At 45.1% G+C, this 18136-nt stretch overlaps 2 protein-coding genes across 3 annotated transcripts; one reads left to right on the top strand and one right to left on the bottom strand.

Annotated features, from left to right (window-relative positions):
• Window positions 1-1170: 1170 nt before the first annotated feature.
• LOC119437459 (uncharacterized) lies at window positions 1171-8574 on the top strand. Its single transcript, XM_037704482.2, has 5 exons — window positions 1171-1457; window positions 2580-2727; window positions 3425-4056; window positions 6188-6263; window positions 7751-8574. The coding sequence occupies exons 1-5, from the start codon at window positions 1216-1218 to the stop codon at window positions 8339-8341; spliced, it is 1689 nt and encodes a 562-aa protein (XP_037560410.2). The 5' UTR covers window positions 1171-1215; the 3' UTR covers window positions 8342-8574.
• An 818-nt stretch (window positions 8575-9392) lies between these two features.
• LOC119445539 (uncharacterized) lies at window positions 9393-13375 on the bottom strand. Of its 2 annotated transcripts, none has more exons than XM_049660578.1 (3): window positions 13208-13375; window positions 11745-11845; window positions 9393-10769 (listed from the first exon to the last, which is right to left on the bottom strand). In XM_049660578.1, exons 2-3 carry the CDS (start codon window positions 11834-11836, stop codon window positions 9428-9430), a joined length of 1434 nt encoding a protein of 477 aa, XP_049516535.1. In that variant the 5' UTR covers window positions 11837-11845; window positions 13208-13375; the 3' UTR covers window positions 9393-9427. The 2 variants fall into 2 exon arrangements, with proteins under 2 accessions (XP_049516535.1, XP_049516534.1); XM_049660577.1 differs by having other exon boundaries at window positions 11745-11855.
• Window positions 13376-18136: the final 4761 nt, after the last annotated feature.

An 18136-nucleotide genomic window follows, 5' to 3' on the forward strand; every position in this document is an offset into this window, starting at 1 on the left:
TAATACCTTGTAGCAAATATATATTGCAGCTAGTAACTCGCTTACTCTTGTGGACCGTCACGAAACATTCAGCTTGGATTCATGCGCCATCGGTGAAGTCCGTCATTTATTGTGCGTATACAGTGCGCATATATTCAAGTGTGAGCCCATTCACTTATTCTTGATACGTCGGCGATAGAGTGGGTGTAAGTTTTCCTGCCATTTGGGACATATGTGTATAGATAACGTGCGCGAAACTTACTATGACAGGAAGCGGCGCTACTCCCTTTGTCGTTGTTTAACGAGTGGTACTCACTTTTGCCGGCGGTCTGGGTATGAAGCCCTTTCTTTGAAGGTTGGCGATACAAGGCTGGCGGATGAGCAAATTTCTGTATCCTCGAGGAAAGCCGTACATCACGAAGTGCCGGTAACACATTCGGCCAGTTGCAGCAGCGGTCCGCGAACTTGGCCACACAGATTCATTCTATACCTTAACATGCCAGTCACTATTTTTGCAGCCAACAACTGCACACGTCTTCAATCCACATGATTCAATCTAGCATGATTGGAGCACCGTGTGTTAGCGAAAACTCAGTTGCATTTCCGACAGCTGATCGAACAGAAGCAAGGTAGAAGGCGGTAATGGTTTCGTATTCGTGCGCGGTCGCGTGAACTACGGTCGCTGAGGAGAGGTATGGCGCGCCGCCATGAGCGCCATCTCGTTTCTCTAAAACAAACTGCTCCGCGAAAAGGGTCAATTGTTGCGCGAGACTAAATACCGACCGCAACATCGCCCAAAGTTAGCGGTATAGAAAACACTATGCTGGTAACTCTGGGCTGCTCCCCAAAACTAGCTCTTTCATGTACCCAGAATGGAGGCCGAAATTCTTTAGTCAAGTTACAGCCACTGTAGTCAAGTCGACCAGTTGAACAGAAACTCGCTGGGCATATTTTTTCGCTGCTGCCCATGTGATTAATGATGGACCCGCCTATGCGCATTGTTCTGTTTATAATATTTTCTGTGTTTGTTTGTTTGTTTTAGCCAGGATTGCGTTATCTCGCGAGCGCTCACATGAATTCACGGGGAGTTTGTTAGGACTGTCAACAACTTCATCTTCGGCGATGCCTTATGGTCTCGTGTGGCATGTGCAATCATTTGGATGAATCGTCTTGGTGGTGACGATTAATAGACCGATCCCACCGGCCAGTTTCACGACGCCACCGCTGCCGCGGTGCATGCTGGTACTTGTAGTCATCCGGCCGCTCCAGCCGCCCGCAGTGCCTGTACGTCGGACGATTTTTGGCAATTTTTGGTTAGTGTGGAGCTATCGTGCCATGGGAGGATTCACCTGCTGCGTTCCTGGGTGCTACAACAACAGCACAAGGGACAAAGGCTTCGGATTCTACGTGTTTCCTAAAGAGCGAAAGCTACGAGAGACGTGGATCCAACGGATTAACAGGGCCGGACGGAACGGCAGGTAAGACAGCTGTTTTGCCATGTAAAACACAGTTTCTCTAGTAAATAGGTGCATTACGGTTGGCCTCTTGTCTCGGAATATAAAACCATGTAGCTGAGTACGCCAAAGAATATTTGCGCATTACGTATGCCCTTCCGGAATAGGTGAGCCGCCGTTCGTACAGTGGGTGTTTAGGCCGGGCATTTTGTTGTATCGCCCCGCGTCCCGCCCTTTTTTTTTATTATCGCTGCATACTTTTATTACAAGTTATAGTGCTGTATGCCTATATGAGGTCCTTTAGGTGTTCATGCTGTTTGGGTACAGCACCCCGTACGTCGCTTACGTGGTTTCCTTTACAACGCAAGTAGCAAGCATGCATGCATAAGTTGACGGTGAGCTCTCTGACCAGGATTTTGTAATAGTACTACTGCGCACGGTCGTCCACTTTTAGTTTGAACACGCGAGCGCATGGCCGTGCTCTTCGGAGTGCCAGTGCGTCAGTCGTAGCCGCACATCGAAGCGCAGTGGCGCACTACGAGAAGCACCAGATACAAGTGCCTATACGCCGACGCCACTTCGGTGCGCGGCCGTGTCAGATGCATTGGCACTTCGAAGAGCATAGCCACGCGCTTGCGTGATCAAACTAAGAGTGGACGACCCTGTACATCGAGAGGCAACTTTTTTAATCGACGTAACATGCTTCACGGGACTCTTGGCAACGACTTAGCCATAACTCGTTGGGCCAAAGGTCGGATGAGCGTTCACGGATCATCCTCGAGGCAAGTGGTGTCTCCGGAACCTCGCCCCTACTTTCCGGGAAGTAGTTATCTGGCGCATGCCCGCGGCCGATTTCGCGGCACCTATGCAGCTAACTGGCTGCAACAGCTGAAGATTTTTTTGCGTCTGTGGCGCTGTCTAATAACCCCCCCCCCCCCCCCCCCCAAAAAAAAAAAAAAAAAAAAAACTTTATCACTTGCACCGTACTGATGGAATCTTATGGACGCTAATCAAGAGAAAGTTGTACCGTTGTCTCACAATGGAAGTATCCAGCCTGTACATACAAAAAATGTGGAAGGTACACTATTGCTGTCCTGGCCATGTTCATTGTGTCATAGCATTAATCCTGGAACTCTCTCTACCTAGGTTCTCGAAGTTTACTCCAACCACAGGACATAGAGTTTGCAGTGCCCACTTCGAAGGAGGGAAAAAGACTTACATGAACCGTGTGCCCACAATATTCCCTTTGAGACAGCAAAAGGTGGAGAAGAGGCGACCGTTGAGAAGAACAAAGGTAATATAAGCACAAGTAATACAGAGAAAAAGCATGTTATGCTTACATATACCTCATTATTTCTTTTTATGGTAGGGCTTGACACAGGTGGCAGCTACGTAAGGGTTGTGCTAGTGCATGAAAAAACAAGTGATGATGCTTAGTAAACTTACTAGTGTGAAGTATTAATGAAAAATGTAGTGTACAAATTCTCATCTGCAGCTGCACTGTTGAAATAGCTGATCATTCTGAGTTTAAGTCTCGTTTGACTAATGTGCTGTTATCTTAAACACAAGAAAGTGTCGCATTGTCAATTTTTCCCCCTTTTTTAGTTCATTTCCTGATTCAGCCAATCTTTTTTCCACTGTTTTTCTTGTTTTGTAGGCACATGCTGCTGCTTCTTGAGTGCGATTCCTCTTGTCGTTCCTTTTCCGGTCCTGTTTGCAGGCGCTGTTTATATACCTTGTATGCTATCTGGTTCATCCTTGCTTGTGCTCTGCATTATTTGCGTTTTTTTTTTCAGTGTCTTGTTGTAACTTTTTTTTCATTTGTGAGCCTCTTTTATATTTGGAATAATATGTACATTTACTGCTGTTTATGTTCAAATTTTTGTAATCAAAACCAACTCAAATCAAATGCCCTTGGGCCCCGAGTGTATTGTGAATAAATAGTGTTATAAAGACTGAAACACATGGCTTTCTTTATTTTCTCCTGCCAGCCTGAAGTTGTCAGGAGCTCAACTGTGCCACCTGGATCTGAGCAAGAGGTCTCTGCCATCGCTAGCAGTGACAGCGATGATCCTTTGCAGCAGGAAGTGCATCTACACCTGGACCATGCATACAGCAGCCAACAGTTAAGTTATGATGAGCTTGTCGAGCAAGTTGCTAAACAAAAGCACATCATAACTGAACTCCTGGAGCAAGCTGAAGCAGCAAATGCGACAGTGGCAGAGCTTAACAACCTGCTTAAACGAAGTCAGCAGGACCACGCCGAAACAAAAAAGCTGTGTGACCGTCTTCAGCAGAAGAACAGGTGCTTAAGACTTCAGTTATCAGCAATGCAGGAAAAAGTTAGACGTTGCAAGACTGAAGCTGCACAGAACATGGATATCACATATGAGGCCCTTGTAAAAGACGAGAAAAAGCTACGGTATTACACTGGCTTCACATCCAGCAAGCGCTTGGACACTTTTTGGTCCCTTCTAGAGCCAGATGCAAAAAGGCTGTGCTTCTGGCAGATGAAAGAAACGGCCAGTGAAGACAGAAACTTCATCCTGCCTTTGAAGACCCAGCTCGTGCTGGTCTTGATGAGACTGAAGCTTGGTCTTGATGGCCTTGACCTTGCATACAGGTATGCTGTCAACATTCAAAGCTTGCAATAATTTTTTTGCACCAATAGTTACTTCTACCTAACATCTAAAAAGTTAATAGGAGTGACTCGTGTAAATCTGTTTCCACGCCAATTTATATACAAGGACATTCTATGCATAACATCATCTATGAATCTACTGTGTGGACTAAAATAAGCAGAACCCTACAGGCCTTAATGGTTCACATAATTATGCGGACCCATCTTGTATGCAGTGCACAGCCCGTTACAATAACATCACTTTTGTTTATATTCGCATCTCAGCATGCATGTTGCATTCTCGGAACACTTCAAGCAAAATGTGCAACTTAATACCTGTTTCATCAAAAGCACTGCTCAAGTATATGCACCTACTCATCGTGTAGTAGCACCTCATTATACGGACACTTTGGTTCTCGAGTGAAAATGTCTATAAAGTGAATCACTTTTAACACCGAATCTGTTATGAAAAAATACATTCCTAAAAACACTTTGTGATGAAAATCTGCTTACAAGCATAGCGCTGTGCAGTGACGTCAAAATTCCAAAACAACTTGTAGCTGAACGTGGATTATCCTGGCAGCTATAAAGTAAATGTGATGCAAATTTTAGTGGTGTAAGGGTTGCATGGTCAATGAGTGCCGTAGGTATAAAGCGCTTTGTTTCCACAATGTAACGCCGTTGATCTTAACTATTTCATCCCTGTAGATCCTAGCAGTCCATGAGATCGTGATGATGTCTCATGGAGTCAGTGCCTATACTCTACTCTGAGATTCTGAATACAGCCCTGGGGTCGTATTCTCTAACTTTCCATATTCCAGTTCCCTTCCATATGGCCGTCATTGGTCACTGTTGTTGCCTCTCCGCTGTCGGCGCCAGTATGCCAGTGCCCACAAACTGAACGCCCCGGCACCTGGCCATCGCTTTGGAGTAGCAGTGCCACCCTTTTTTCTTTTCTCTTGGGCGTGGTCCAGCTAAACGTGATGTCATGCTCTGAATAACCATTGGAGCAACACTCACAAATGCAATGTCGTTTTGCCTGGATGTCTGAAAGATGCGGCAACAGCGACCCATACCAGAGGGCCTTATGGAACCAAAATGGAATACGGACCATGGAAAGTTGGGAAATATGGCCCCTGAATGTATAAACTCCGCTGCACTTTTCATGCACACGGCAAAGGAATAGGCACACCATTGAAGGCATGATTGGTACTCGTTACCATGGAAGTAAAAAATGGAAGAAAAATCATTACCAAGCACTGTGCACATTCACACTGCCTCTTTTTAGTGTTCTGCACTCAAAACAGGAAAGGAAATGTGTCAAAGTGAGTCCAAGTATTGCCGTCGTCATCCATACTCGGGAGACAAAATTAAATGGATTCAAGTATAGTCTCAATGCATTTTCACCCTGTGCATTGTCCAAACAGCAAGGTTCTTTTCTGGAAGCGCAAATGCACTGAAAGGGTTAGGTACCCTGAGAAACATTTCCATATTCTGATTCATTCATTATGATGGGGTTCACATTGTACACACTTAATGTAAGGGGTCATACGCTCGACCATCTTCGATTTGTTCGAAAATGTTCATGGAAACTTATCTCAATGTGCTTAACAAAGCCTAAAATGTTTTGGCCAAAAGAAATTCTTCGTGTGGTGAGCGTTGTTTCGTGTGTGTGAGCGCTGTTATGTGCTGTGCAGTGATGCCATTCAGCGTATATTTACGTTAAGAGAAAATTTAGCAAGTTTAGCACAAGTGTTCTGCTTCAACTGGCACTTCTCGTACCTCGAAATGAGCTGCTTTTGTTAAGACATTAGGTGCATGGAATGCAGCATGCTATTTACTTGCATGGTCTTTAAAAGCTCTGCACATGGTATGCAGTACTTTCATTACAGTGCCTGCCTACGATACTGAATTTTCTTTAAGCATGTTGTGCCATGAAATCTTGACGACTTCAACAGTAGCTTGCTCTAAATTTCCAGAGTCCCCCACTACGGCGTGCCTCATAATCATATCGTGGTTTTGGCACGTAAAACTCCATAATTTAACAGTAGCTTGCTCTGTTCACTTATGATCTTGTTTTAGCAACAGAAAATTACTGATGTGCATATTTTGCAAATTCATGTTTTGCTAACAGGTTTGGTGTGTCTAAAACAACTGTTTCAAGGATCTGGGTAACATGGCTGGATTTTTTGGACAACAGGCTTTGTCAGGTACGTCAACACCAGGTGCCTTTTCTTTATAGTGCCTTTTGTTTTCGGTCTCTTCGATGGCCTTGCTGAATTGCAACATCCATGGGGGGCCTGACAGATTTGCAACTTAGTATCTCCACAGATCACCTGTGCCTAGAGGGAACAAGCCACTTTTTTTCTTATCTGTCAGCCCAGTCCAAGCTGGTTAAACGGGGCATTGTGAATCTTTGCTTCACAAATGCCCTAAATAAGTCTTGCTTCCACTCTTTAATGCGCAGTCTCCTTGCACAGGCCTCCCGCCTAACATGTGATGGGTACCCCGAGCTTTTGTTCGTTTCAGTAGCAGAAAAGATATTAAAGAAAATCAAGCTGGGAGACAAAGCACCAAAAGACTGCGCTGCCAGAGACAAGCCAGTCGCGGTGCTCCCTTACTTGCACAAGTTATCACACAGTTTGAAGAAGATAGGCCATACAGTAGATGTTAAAGTTGTTTTTTTCTGCCCCGGAAACATTATCAGTGCTCTACAGGCATGTGAATGCTCATGCCACATGCCGCCTATGAAGAACAAGGTCAGGCAAGGAGACGCAATGTTTCCAATGCTATTCACTGCATGCTTAGAAGTATTCAAGCTCTTAGACTGGGAATGCTTAGGAGCGAGGATCAACGGCCAATATCTCAGCAATCTTCGGTTCGCAGATGACATTGTCCTATTCAGCAACAATTGGCACGAATTACAACAAATGATTGAGGACTTTAGCCGAGAAAGTGTAAGAGTGGGGTTGAATATTAATACGCACAAGACAAAGATAATGTTAAATAGCCTGGCAAGAGAACAAGAATTCAGGATCGCCAGTCAGCTTCTAGAGTCTGTAAAGGAGTACGTTTACGTAGGTCATTAAATCACAGGGGACCGTGATCATAAGGAATTTTACAGAAGAATAAAATTGGGTTGGAGTTCATGCGGCAGGCATTGCCAAATCCTGACTGGGAACTTACCACTGTCATTGAAAAGAAACATGTGCAATCATTGCATTCTACCGGTGCTAACATATGGGGCAGAAACTTGGAGGTTAACAAAGAAGCTCGCGAACAAGTTAAGGACCGCAGAAAGAGCAATGGAGCGGAAAATGTTAGACCTAATGTAAAGGACAGGAAGACAGTGGTGCACATCAGAGAACAAACTGGGATAGAGGATATTCTAATGCACATAAAGAGAACACAAATGGAGCTGGGCAGGCAATGTAATGCGTAGGATGGATAACCGGTGGACCATTAGAGTTACAGAATGGAGACCAAGAGAAGGGAAGCGCAGTCGAGGACGGCAGAAAACTAGGTGGGGTGATGAAGATAGGAAATTTGAGGTGCAAGTTCGAATCGGCTATTGCAGGACGGGCAATTCAAAATTGCAGGGAAAGGCCTTCGTCCTGCAGTGGACATAAAATTAGGCTGATGATGATTATATGTTTATGTAGAAAATGCAAAATGTTGTTTTTAATCCTCATTTTAGGTCCCAACTTGGATGTCTCCGCAACTGTGCGACAAGTACCGGCCAAAAGCCTTCATTGACAAGGGCTACACTACCGTTGATGGCATCCTCGACTGTACAGAAATTTTCATTGAGACCCCTTCGTCATTCCGGGTGCAGAGTGAAACCTATTCCTCTTACAAAAAACATAATACCGCGAAAGGATTAGTTGTGTGCAGCCCAAATGGCTTTGTCATGTTTGTGTCCGATCTTGCTCCTGGAAGACTGTCCGACAAGGCCCTGACAAAGGCTTGCGGTGTGCTGGAAAAGTTCTCACCAGGGCGAAGTGTGATGGCTGATAGGGGGTTCACTATCGAAGAAGAGTGCAAGCAGCATTCACTGCATTTGAACATTCCGCCGTTCCTGGAAGGACGGCCTCAACTGTCCGAAGCAGATGAGACTGAGACAAGGCTCATTGCAAGTGTGCGCATACACGTGGAAAGGGTCATCCGGAAGATCAAGACCTACAAAATACTCTCCCAGGTGTTCCCAAACAGCATGTCTGGACAACTGAACAAAGTGTGGCACATTTGTGCACTCTTGACTAACTTTGTGGGTGAACCATTGTTGTGATAAGGTGTAAATGAAATCTTGATGTTCGCGATGATGGGCTGTGCCGGTGTGGTTCAATACATCACTACCCCTTTTTATGAAATAAAACAATGTTAGCATTCCTCCAACATTCCAGCATGCTCAAGGCCATCAGGCATTACATATAAAGTGGCAAGCTTCCCTAGCACAATAGCTCCCCTTTCTATAGGTCTACATGTTTGGATGTACCAGTGCATAATAAAGACTGACTTATATAAAACACCTGTGTAACAGTTGTCATCTCTGCTCAAGATGATTGTGTTCTGTAAAGCTGTTTGCTTTTTTTTTTCACGGTGAAGAATGAATACTCATTTCTACCTGGCTGCTCTGCTGAGAGAGGCCTCGAGGTACTTATATTGGTGAAATGGATTTGAAACCATTTGAAATCCTTCAGTTTGCAGATGACCAGAAACTATTCTGTTCAGTGGAATCTATTCTGCACAGCGACCAGCTACTGGAGGATAATGGAGCTGTGAATAAATAGTTTCATGCAGTGCCCCATTAAACCGCAGAAAACTTGCAGCCATTTGTTTCACAAGGACTAGTTGTCTACGGATATTTTCCACATAGTGCTCCCGTACAGTAGTTTATTTTGATGTCATTCGTGACTTAGAAATATATGCAGACTGTAAGCTGTTTGAAACATGTCATTTACAAGAGGCACTCGTCTTTGAATCTGGCCATGGTCACTGGGTAACAAATTATTTGAAATCTGCAGAATGTTTCCTGCTTCGATAAGTGCATCAGTGCGTCCAAAAGAGCGTAAAGAGAGTTGTGCAGCGTAATGGTGCAACACTACCGAGGCAGGAATGCTGTTTGTGGGCATTTGCAGTACACAGGTAAAAAAGATACTTCACCAGCACAGCTGCAAAAATGTGCTGGGCTGCTTCAGTAGAGAGGTTTAAATTACCCTCCCAGAACTCTATTGCTGCCTATCGGCATTTATGGTATCACAAAATAAGTGCACAGGCAACTATTTAAAATATCTTCTAAGGGACCCTCCCACCTCGACTGCCAACTCACTGCTTCAAATAAAGGTTTATTCATTCATTCATTCATAGATTTATTTCAACAGTTGCTCGCAATGTGGGGCAGCAAGTACATGGTGGTGAAAAATTCGCAACGTTTCACAAACTCGTCAAAAAAACTCTTCTCAAAGGGCACGACACTTTGCAAGCACTCTTCCTTGCTGTATACAAACAGCACACAGGTGTCCAGGCCAGTCACACCCATCTGCACTTGCATCTGAGTGTAATACCTGCTGCTCCTTTTGAGTTCCCCAGCATGCAACTGCGTTCTGGCAAAATCTTGAACTCTGAGGGGAACTTTGATTTCAAGTAGCCGCGGCGGACAGCATTTGCACTTTACAAGACCATCTGGGCTTGCGCCTAGAAAAGTGTGATGACGAGAGAGGAAGAGGCCAGTCTCAATTACTTGCAGTTCCACGTGGCTGTCATTTTGGTCTCGAAACGCTTGTCTGGCTTCGGGCTCACACAATAGACCCCTCTTCATGGCAAATGTTGCCCTGCCTTTTTTTGCTCCCATCACTGCCGCAGTGAGAGGTCGGGCATCATGTGGCCCCATTTTGGTTTGGCATGTCCTAACCCAAGTGTGTACTCTATGTGCTATCGACGCGGTGATGACACCCTCCCTATATCTATGCCAAAGAAGGCAAGCACTTTGAGGTCGTGTGGCCGCCTCTACGGCTGCAACTTCTTCCTCTGTATATGGCAGCAAAGCATTCCCCTGCTTTGCTCGCTCCAGCCACCTTACAGGCAGTCGAGACACATCTTCGGGATCTGGGCTCTCAACTTTTCTTTGTTTTGCTGGCAAGAAGTCATTTGCTTCAAGCACATCCGCGAAGCAATCCAGCTTTGAATCTTTCAGCTTGCCATGCAAGTTTATGAGGCTCACTGTGGACAGTTTTTGGTCTTCACTTCTCAGTGACGAGTACGCTGCTCGTTTTTTGTGATGCCTTGGTGCCTCGCTAATCCTTTCAGTGGTGTCTTTAGAGAAAACAATCTGTTCAAATTGTTCAGCGACTTTCTTTGGATCCCGTGGATTGTACCACTGCCGCTCGCCTTCAGTGCATGCCACGGCATCTGGTACCTCAGTGAGATCGTGCTGTGCAATGTGCATCAGCCCGTACAGAACACAGCAAACGTGTTTACACACTCCACCTTTCCCAGCAACACATGAGCAGTTGCCACTGACAACTTCTCCATCGCACTTTAGCAACTTCACCCCAACGCTGTATGCTGTCCGTGTTGTCATAGATGCTAGCACTTGTGCCTTCACAATGGTCTCTGCTGTATCTTCGGTTGAGAACATCAACTTCTGTAGGTGGCCTGATGTAAAGAGCCGTAGGCCAGCACCTCGATGTTTTAGAGCGCCTTTGCTTTCAGTGTACCTGCATGAAGGATAAACTGTCATGTTGATATGCTTTTCAGGACTTTGTCCTCAAGAATGCATATCTACACATTCCGTTGGCTACTGAACTGTTACTGGATTTTTGAGTCGCACATACATAATATACATGCCCGTCGAAGAAGCTCAAAAGGAAAATTTTAGGATTGCACTTGGCTAGAACAGTTAGCATAATTTCACTAATATAACAGTGCATTCCTGTACATAAACGCCTTTCCATTCCTTACAGAACTTTGCATACTCCTCCAGTCTTATGCATTGTGCAAGTTCCGAAAATAAAGAAATTCCATCATCACATTGGCTGGGCTGTAGTGTGCACGTTCAAAACTAAAAGTCAATTTAAAAGGACTCTGTCGATTGCAGTCGGATACGAAGAAAACAGGTTGCTGGGCCACAAAGCACGCATTGGGAATCAGTTACCACAATCCATCATAGTAGGTCGCAGTCAGCGTTATTTTAGATAAGAAAATATGACTATACAGACGGGTACAAGCACCTACAATAGGTGAAAAGGCAGTGACAGAAATGCTTCACAAACCACCACACGCTTTGCCAACCCCAAGATCTGACACTCGCTTGAGATGTACAAAACAAAAATCACAAAAACACAGAGATGAAAGTAAAGTTAAAGCTCCTTGTAAGCATTACTTAATTTCAGAGGACAAGATACAGATAGGATGCGCATTGTATAAACAACAAAAAAGCATTACGCACAGTAGAACTGAAATCATTATACACAAGGACAATGTTTCATTTGGCAGGAACCTTCATTATTATATAAAGAATTTGCACTTGCACACTACGGAGACTAGAAGATGGGTAGAGCTTTACGGCACTATAGTGGTTCAAGAGATAACATTAGACTTTCTCAAACATTGGAATATGGGCATACTCCCTTTCGTTTCTAATAGGCACTTAAGTTTTAGAGAAGAATGACTGCAGACTACAGTTTACATACCTGACAATGTGCTCTTTTGCAAAGAATGGGTTCAGTGCCCTTGCTTTGCGGGTCCACCCTTGACTGTTGTGTTCGTGTAGTCCAGGTGCCATGGCACAGCACTACATGGAACTGCCACAAGTAAAAAAAGTCTGATGATACCATATGCCAGGGTAATTTTTTTAAAAATGGCAGGCTCAACTTTCTGCTAAATCGATACTTTTTAGACCACCTATTCTGACTACGGCGTTACCATGTCAATATAGGTGGAACATACAAGCATTTACACGCTGTGCAGTCCTATTAAAGAACCATAGGTAGTACCAGTCAATCTGTGCCCCATAGTCCACACACGGGCCAGAATAATAAACCAGCTGCATGTATCGAAAACGTTAAATGCCTTCACTGCATTATGCTTGTACCCTATCAGTATCTATTATTTCTAGTGTCGCGCTATACTGCTAATCTGATGACAGTGTAGTCATTCTCATTTTCATTATTATTTATTATCCAAACATCCCCAAAGGTCACAAAGATGGGCGTTATAATGGGAGAGAGGGCGCACATAAAGTACACAGAGAAAACTGTAATAAGGAAAAAAAAGTTTAGTAAGGTAGCAATTATGTACATAAGACCATAAAAACATGTGAGGTTAAAGAAATAGCAAATAAGGATATGATATAATAGCAGTGCAAAAAAAAAAAAAAGGACGGCATTAACACAGAAATTAAAAGTAAACACGGGGAAAACATTGACCATTTTGAAATGTAGCCATTGCATGAGTGCACTGCAAAGATAATGCAGTGTTTTAGAAGGTAGTTTTAAAAACTGATCTGCAACTACAGCAACTGCTATGGAAAGAGACAATAGGCAGCTCAGAGGTAACTGTGGGCACTTGCGACTCAAACGCTAGCGCGGCACTTGTTGGCTCTTGGTGCTTGCATGCGGCTTAATCTATCAGTACGAATCACTGATGAAACTATATCGCGGCTGCTCATAATGGAGAGCGGCGCGTATTCACATGCGCAAAATAAGGGACGCTTGCCTCACGCCACGCAGTCGGAGTTTTCGAAGCAGCAACCGTACCATTCGCTAGAATGTAAATAAAAAACGCCGCCTAGCTTACCCAACTTCTAGAAATCGCTGCTACCGAAGTCTGCAAGTCGTGCGCGAAACCCATGTAGGTAAGCATCATTAGGGAACGAATGTTTCGGCGCCGCATTTGAAACCTGTCTCCAAAAGGTATACAAATCCTCTATTATGTTCGTCGCTAGGCAAACATAACGTTGCAGACAACGAGATGCACGTCTGCGAAAATAGTAACGCAAAACGACCGCGTACATCAGCATGTGCTACATACATAGCTCGAACCCAACGCGTAATCAGCGGATGACAACCGAAATGAAAGAGCAGCAGGCACTTTTGAACGTTCGCCTCGCATGCTGAAATGAACAGCCGATGTAATTTCTTTAAAAAATACTTACATGACGAACTTTTCTTGGTGGTGGAGTCGCAGAGTTGTCCGGGGAGCTTGTGCGCAGCACTGAACCAGCGGGGACTGCAGTGTTTTCGTTTACCACTTGACTACAACCAAGATGGCGGCAGTGCTACTTCCGGAAAACCGGCGCATGCGCAGATCGGTCGGTGGGATCGGTCTATTGTTGACCCTTTTTGTGTATGTAAGTGGTCGATTGTGCGCGATAAGGAATCGGTTATTCGCATTAACCTGTACGTGTGTGTGTGTGTGTTTATTTGACAAGAAAGTTAGTACGCTCCGCGGTCAAGCTTCAGGCTCTTTCTGTGTTCTGTTCACATCTGTGCACCCACTAACCTCATGATTCCAAAAAGTCACGTTAGAAACATGATCTGTTCGTTTTCTTGAACCAGTGAGCTGTTGCCGGTTAGAGCTACGGTAAGCTCCGCGTGGCAGGTCGAAGAATTAAGTAAGGCGACTGTTGCAATGCGCCTGTAGATCGTCAGCGCGTTTGTCAACGCAGGTTAGGCTGACTTTATTTGAACTTGTGAATCGATAAGTCGCGCGGTGTGTGCTGCTATGAGATGCAGAATATGCAAAGGCACAAGCGGAACCAAGATCGAGTTTCTCAGACGTGCAAAATTTTTACAATAATCGGCTCAGGTCAGCCTGCTAGCTGGAACCATGCAGTGCTGATGACATGCTGATTGCAAAATAAACTGCACCACCATAAGTTTAGCAACTGGCTTGCTGAATAGATAGCATTACATTTTCGAAATGTGTTGAGCATCGACAAGATCGAAAGACCTACAGAACGCTGATTTGCGCACGGCAAGATATAACAAGGACGGGTGTGCTGGGCCAGGGAAGCTAAGAAACAAATCTAGGAATGCTAGGCGCCGCCACGCCGTTAAAAAATCAGGTGAATGTTGAAGAGTGCGACAGTGACTAACGTAACAGAAGAAGGCGAGCGCGGCACGCAGTCGCGTGACTTCACTAGGGACATCTCCGCCTCGCAAATCTAGGGAACCGCACAAGAAGAGATCTGGCAACACTGGTGTGTTCTGGTGGGGATTTAGTCGCTCCCTCAATTGTTTCCCTGGAGGCGCCGCCAAATGCGAGCTCCTTCTCTGACGTCATGTCAGATGGCGCGGCGAGCAGCGCTGCCCGCTGCGGCGGTTGCTAGGCAACGGCTCAGCTCCGGTGCGGCCACCGGCCACAGCGAAACGGCGAGAATACGGCCAATGTAGCTCTCGCTACAAAAAAAAAAAAAAATAAATAAAGTAGTCTATATTAAGCAGGCGCGGATCCAGGTGGGTTGTCCGGATGTCCTGACCCCCCCCCCCCTCACAGTTCTGCGTCGCCCCCTCGCTGACAGGGGGATGGCCCTGTCGCAATATATATATATATATATATGGGAACCAGCATTCTTCAAAAGTATTTTTCGCGAGTACCAGTGGTATCAGCCATGTAGAAGTAGAGCTAGCTCGCTCACAAGCTTAGTTGTATTCCGTAGGGGTGTGGTGTCGCGAGGTTGCCGTAGTTATTTTTTCTCATGCACACCTTGGACCTCCTGGCGCCTGCCGTGCCTCGTCCCGTCGGTGGCGTCGAATGAACGAGGGGACGTCCCTTTTGCCAATCACGCCGAGGTCCACTCGAGCGCCTTCTCGCCTGATTAACTTAGTTTCCCCCTGGGGTCCCAGGTGAAAATTTCCAACTGGGATCCAACTGGGATCAGCTGGGATGAACTGGTTCCAGCTGGAAACCAACTGGTCCCAGTTACACACCAACTGGTCCCAGTTGGAAAGCAACTGGGTAGCAACTGGTTCCAGTTGGGATCCAACTGGAACAATTTCCAGTTATACTGGGAGTGACTGGACCCAGTTGGGATCCAACTGGAACTTTGACCAGTTGTACTGGAATCAACTGGTTCCAGTAGAGAGGCAACTGGAACTTTCACCATTTGTACTGGAATCAACTGGTTCCAGTTGGATTCCAACTGGAACTTTGACCAGTTGTATCAGTAGCAACTGGAACCAACTTAAACATTGGCCAGTTGTTCTGGTAGCAACTGTTTCCAGTTTGAATCCAAATGAAACGGTGACCAGAAGTTTAAATGAAAGCAAGTAACATCCAGTAACATGCAGCAGCTAGTCCTACTTATACTGAGCAATTAAGTTTGGCAGTTTTAGCAATCCTAGCCAACATTCTAATAGAAGTCTGTAATAATTAGTCTAATACGTCAGTTTTGTATTAGTTGTATAAGTTTTGTATTAGACCAATAGAAATTTCTATTAGTCGTACTGATTTACCTATAAGACCAAGAGGCCGTGTGTATTAGACTTATTAGTCTTTTACAAGCAGTGTAGTAGACACGCGCGTGTCTACTAGTTTCTCTATTAGACTAACAGGTCCTATTGGCCTTATGCAGATTGTTACTGGTCTGATACAACATGTACTGCTAGATTCCACAGCTCTTGTTTGCTGGTGAAAGTTAATTGACAAAAAATTAGAATAGCGGACCGCTTGCTTGCATGGAGGGGTGTTTCTAATTAATCACTGAATAATTAAAAATTCTGTTGTACAATTGTGCAGCAGATTGCGTTCGCACGTTTGCATTAGTTTCAGCACACCACCTCTCAGCGACGTACGCCTACATGGTCTTGCCAATTTTGCTTCACTGAGCCTCGTCGCGATGAGTCGAGGAAACAGCTAGTGTTTACAGCACAGCGAATACTCCCCCGCGAAAAAAAAGAAAAACGCGAACAACCAGCCGTCAGATCGCGGTGCCCGGTCAGCTTACGAACAACCATATTTGTTTGGCACTGAAGTTTCGTCAGTGTCGTATTTTCTGTTGAAGTGCGCATAAAGTAAATGTTAAACTTTTAATCTAAATTGCTAACTTGATATCGCATATAAAAGGCCGTAATATTTATTGACATCAAAGAGCAGTATCGCAGAGAAGGGAACGCGGCGGGTGGGAAGGATATAAAACTGCGACCATAGTCAGCGGTAGTTGCGCACAGCACGTGTGCAATGGCGGCCGCCATGTCAAGGCGAGGCGTCACGCGAGGCGTGCGTGCGTGTTAGTGAATTAACGATGTGTTTTTAAGGAACCCGTGGTGTTAGCGCCTGCGCAGTCTCATTCGTGGAGTAGTATATTTGGATAGTTTTATCTATGGCTGCTGTTGTGACTTCCAAACAACCCAAGGCAACTGTTTTACCCCTGTCCTTCGCGGCTTTGTGGATCTATCAGCGTGCATCGATGTGCAGTGTTCTCCCCGGCGCCGATTTACCATTTCGAGGTAATTATACTTCTTGTTTATGCTTCTATAGTACAGAATGAGGTGTTTTCTTTTTTTTATCCTGACGGTGGACGTAAGTACTTCTGAACAGTGCCGTCGGGCCGATTGCTGTGTGCGTTGCAGCAATGATCGACATGCCTGTTTCCGACAACGCTGTGCAAGATTTGTGTCTAGAGTTCTTTATATCTGCCTACTGTTTCGATGGAACACACATCTTATGTTGATTTTGTGTTCTTTATAGTGGTCCTATCGTGTCACGTGGCGTCATTTTTTATTATGATAAACATTTTGAGCTAGCATATATCACACTGTCCTAAAATTAGTTTGGTAATTGCGGAGCCACATTACTCTAATGTGGAAGCAAATATTGCCAGCTTAAACGTTTAGTGGTAGAACTAGCACCCCTGTTTCTAACTGCTTCTATATGTGTGTATTTTTGTGCCCAGGTTTTTTTAACCACTTCCTCAAAAGGACGCCCTTTGGTCGAAGTCAACGAAAAGCTCTCAATCAAGATTGCTGACCTGATGAAGATCTCGAAGGAGGAATCTGTAAAAATACATGCTGTGCTAATAAATGCTTTTAGCAATTTTACCTGTTTTTCGTTATGTATCTGGAACATTACAACATTTTCTTTCACTCCAATAGACCTATTACACTAATACACTAAGAGACCTACTAGACTGTATTAGTGTCGATAACCGAATAGGCTATTAGGGTTTGTATTAGAAATTTTGCTAGGGACTTAAGCAATAATAGCTGAACTGCCTTAGTTGTATGAAATCCATCAGCAGAATACACTTTTGATAGGCTTCTGCACGGGCCAGTTGCAATTGGGACCAACTGGGATCAGTTGTAATGGGCTCCAACTGGGCCCAATTGCAATGGGGACCAACTGGGACCAGTTGCAATGGGGACCAACTGGGACCAGTTGCAACGGGGACCAACTGGGAATTGTTCCATAAACCAGTTTAACTGGAACCAGTTGCATTCCCAGTTGGAAATTTTCACCTGGGGTGTCAACGGTTGCCTCATTGGCTGTTATCGGTTCCGCGACCAACCTGCTTAATGAAAGAGATCTCTTGCTGAAGTGTTCATATATAAATAATAATAACTAACAGCTAAACTAAGAACTACGCATGGGCAACTTTTTTTAACGTAGCACTCATTGGGATCACAGTTACACGTTGACAATATCCAGTACGAGCACAGTACCGTTCGTACGCTACAAGTTTTTCATTGTAACTTCGCAGTTTTATTGTCGTACATTAAGCATAGGAGGCTCAAGCCCACCGGATCCGTTTATCTGAGTAGGCGTTCTCGCGGAGCGGGGCCGAAGCCTCGAGCCGCGGCTGCGAAGTGGGGGAGCGTGACGTTAGAGTCTACGTGACGTCAGCGGCCAACGCCATCGCGCGGGCCTAGGATGTCGTCGCGTGGTTAGAGAAACGGGAGCAGATGCGCGCCTTGTGTAAAAGGATGACGTCGCGTGGGAAACAAAACATGAAGACGCTGGCTCGCGCTCTCGCCTACTACGCCACATTGTTATTCTTGTAGGTGGCGTTGTGATTCTTCATACGCGGTGATTCGCATATCGTAAACAACCACCGATTCTGCGTTGGAGCGGACCGTTACGCCCA

Source organism: Dermacentor silvarum, chromosome 1, assembly GCF_013339745.2.
Source record: "Dermacentor silvarum isolate Dsil-2018 chromosome 1, BIME_Dsil_1.4, whole genome shotgun sequence".
NCBI lineage: Eukaryota > Metazoa > Arthropoda > Arachnida > Ixodida > Ixodidae > Dermacentor > Dermacentor silvarum.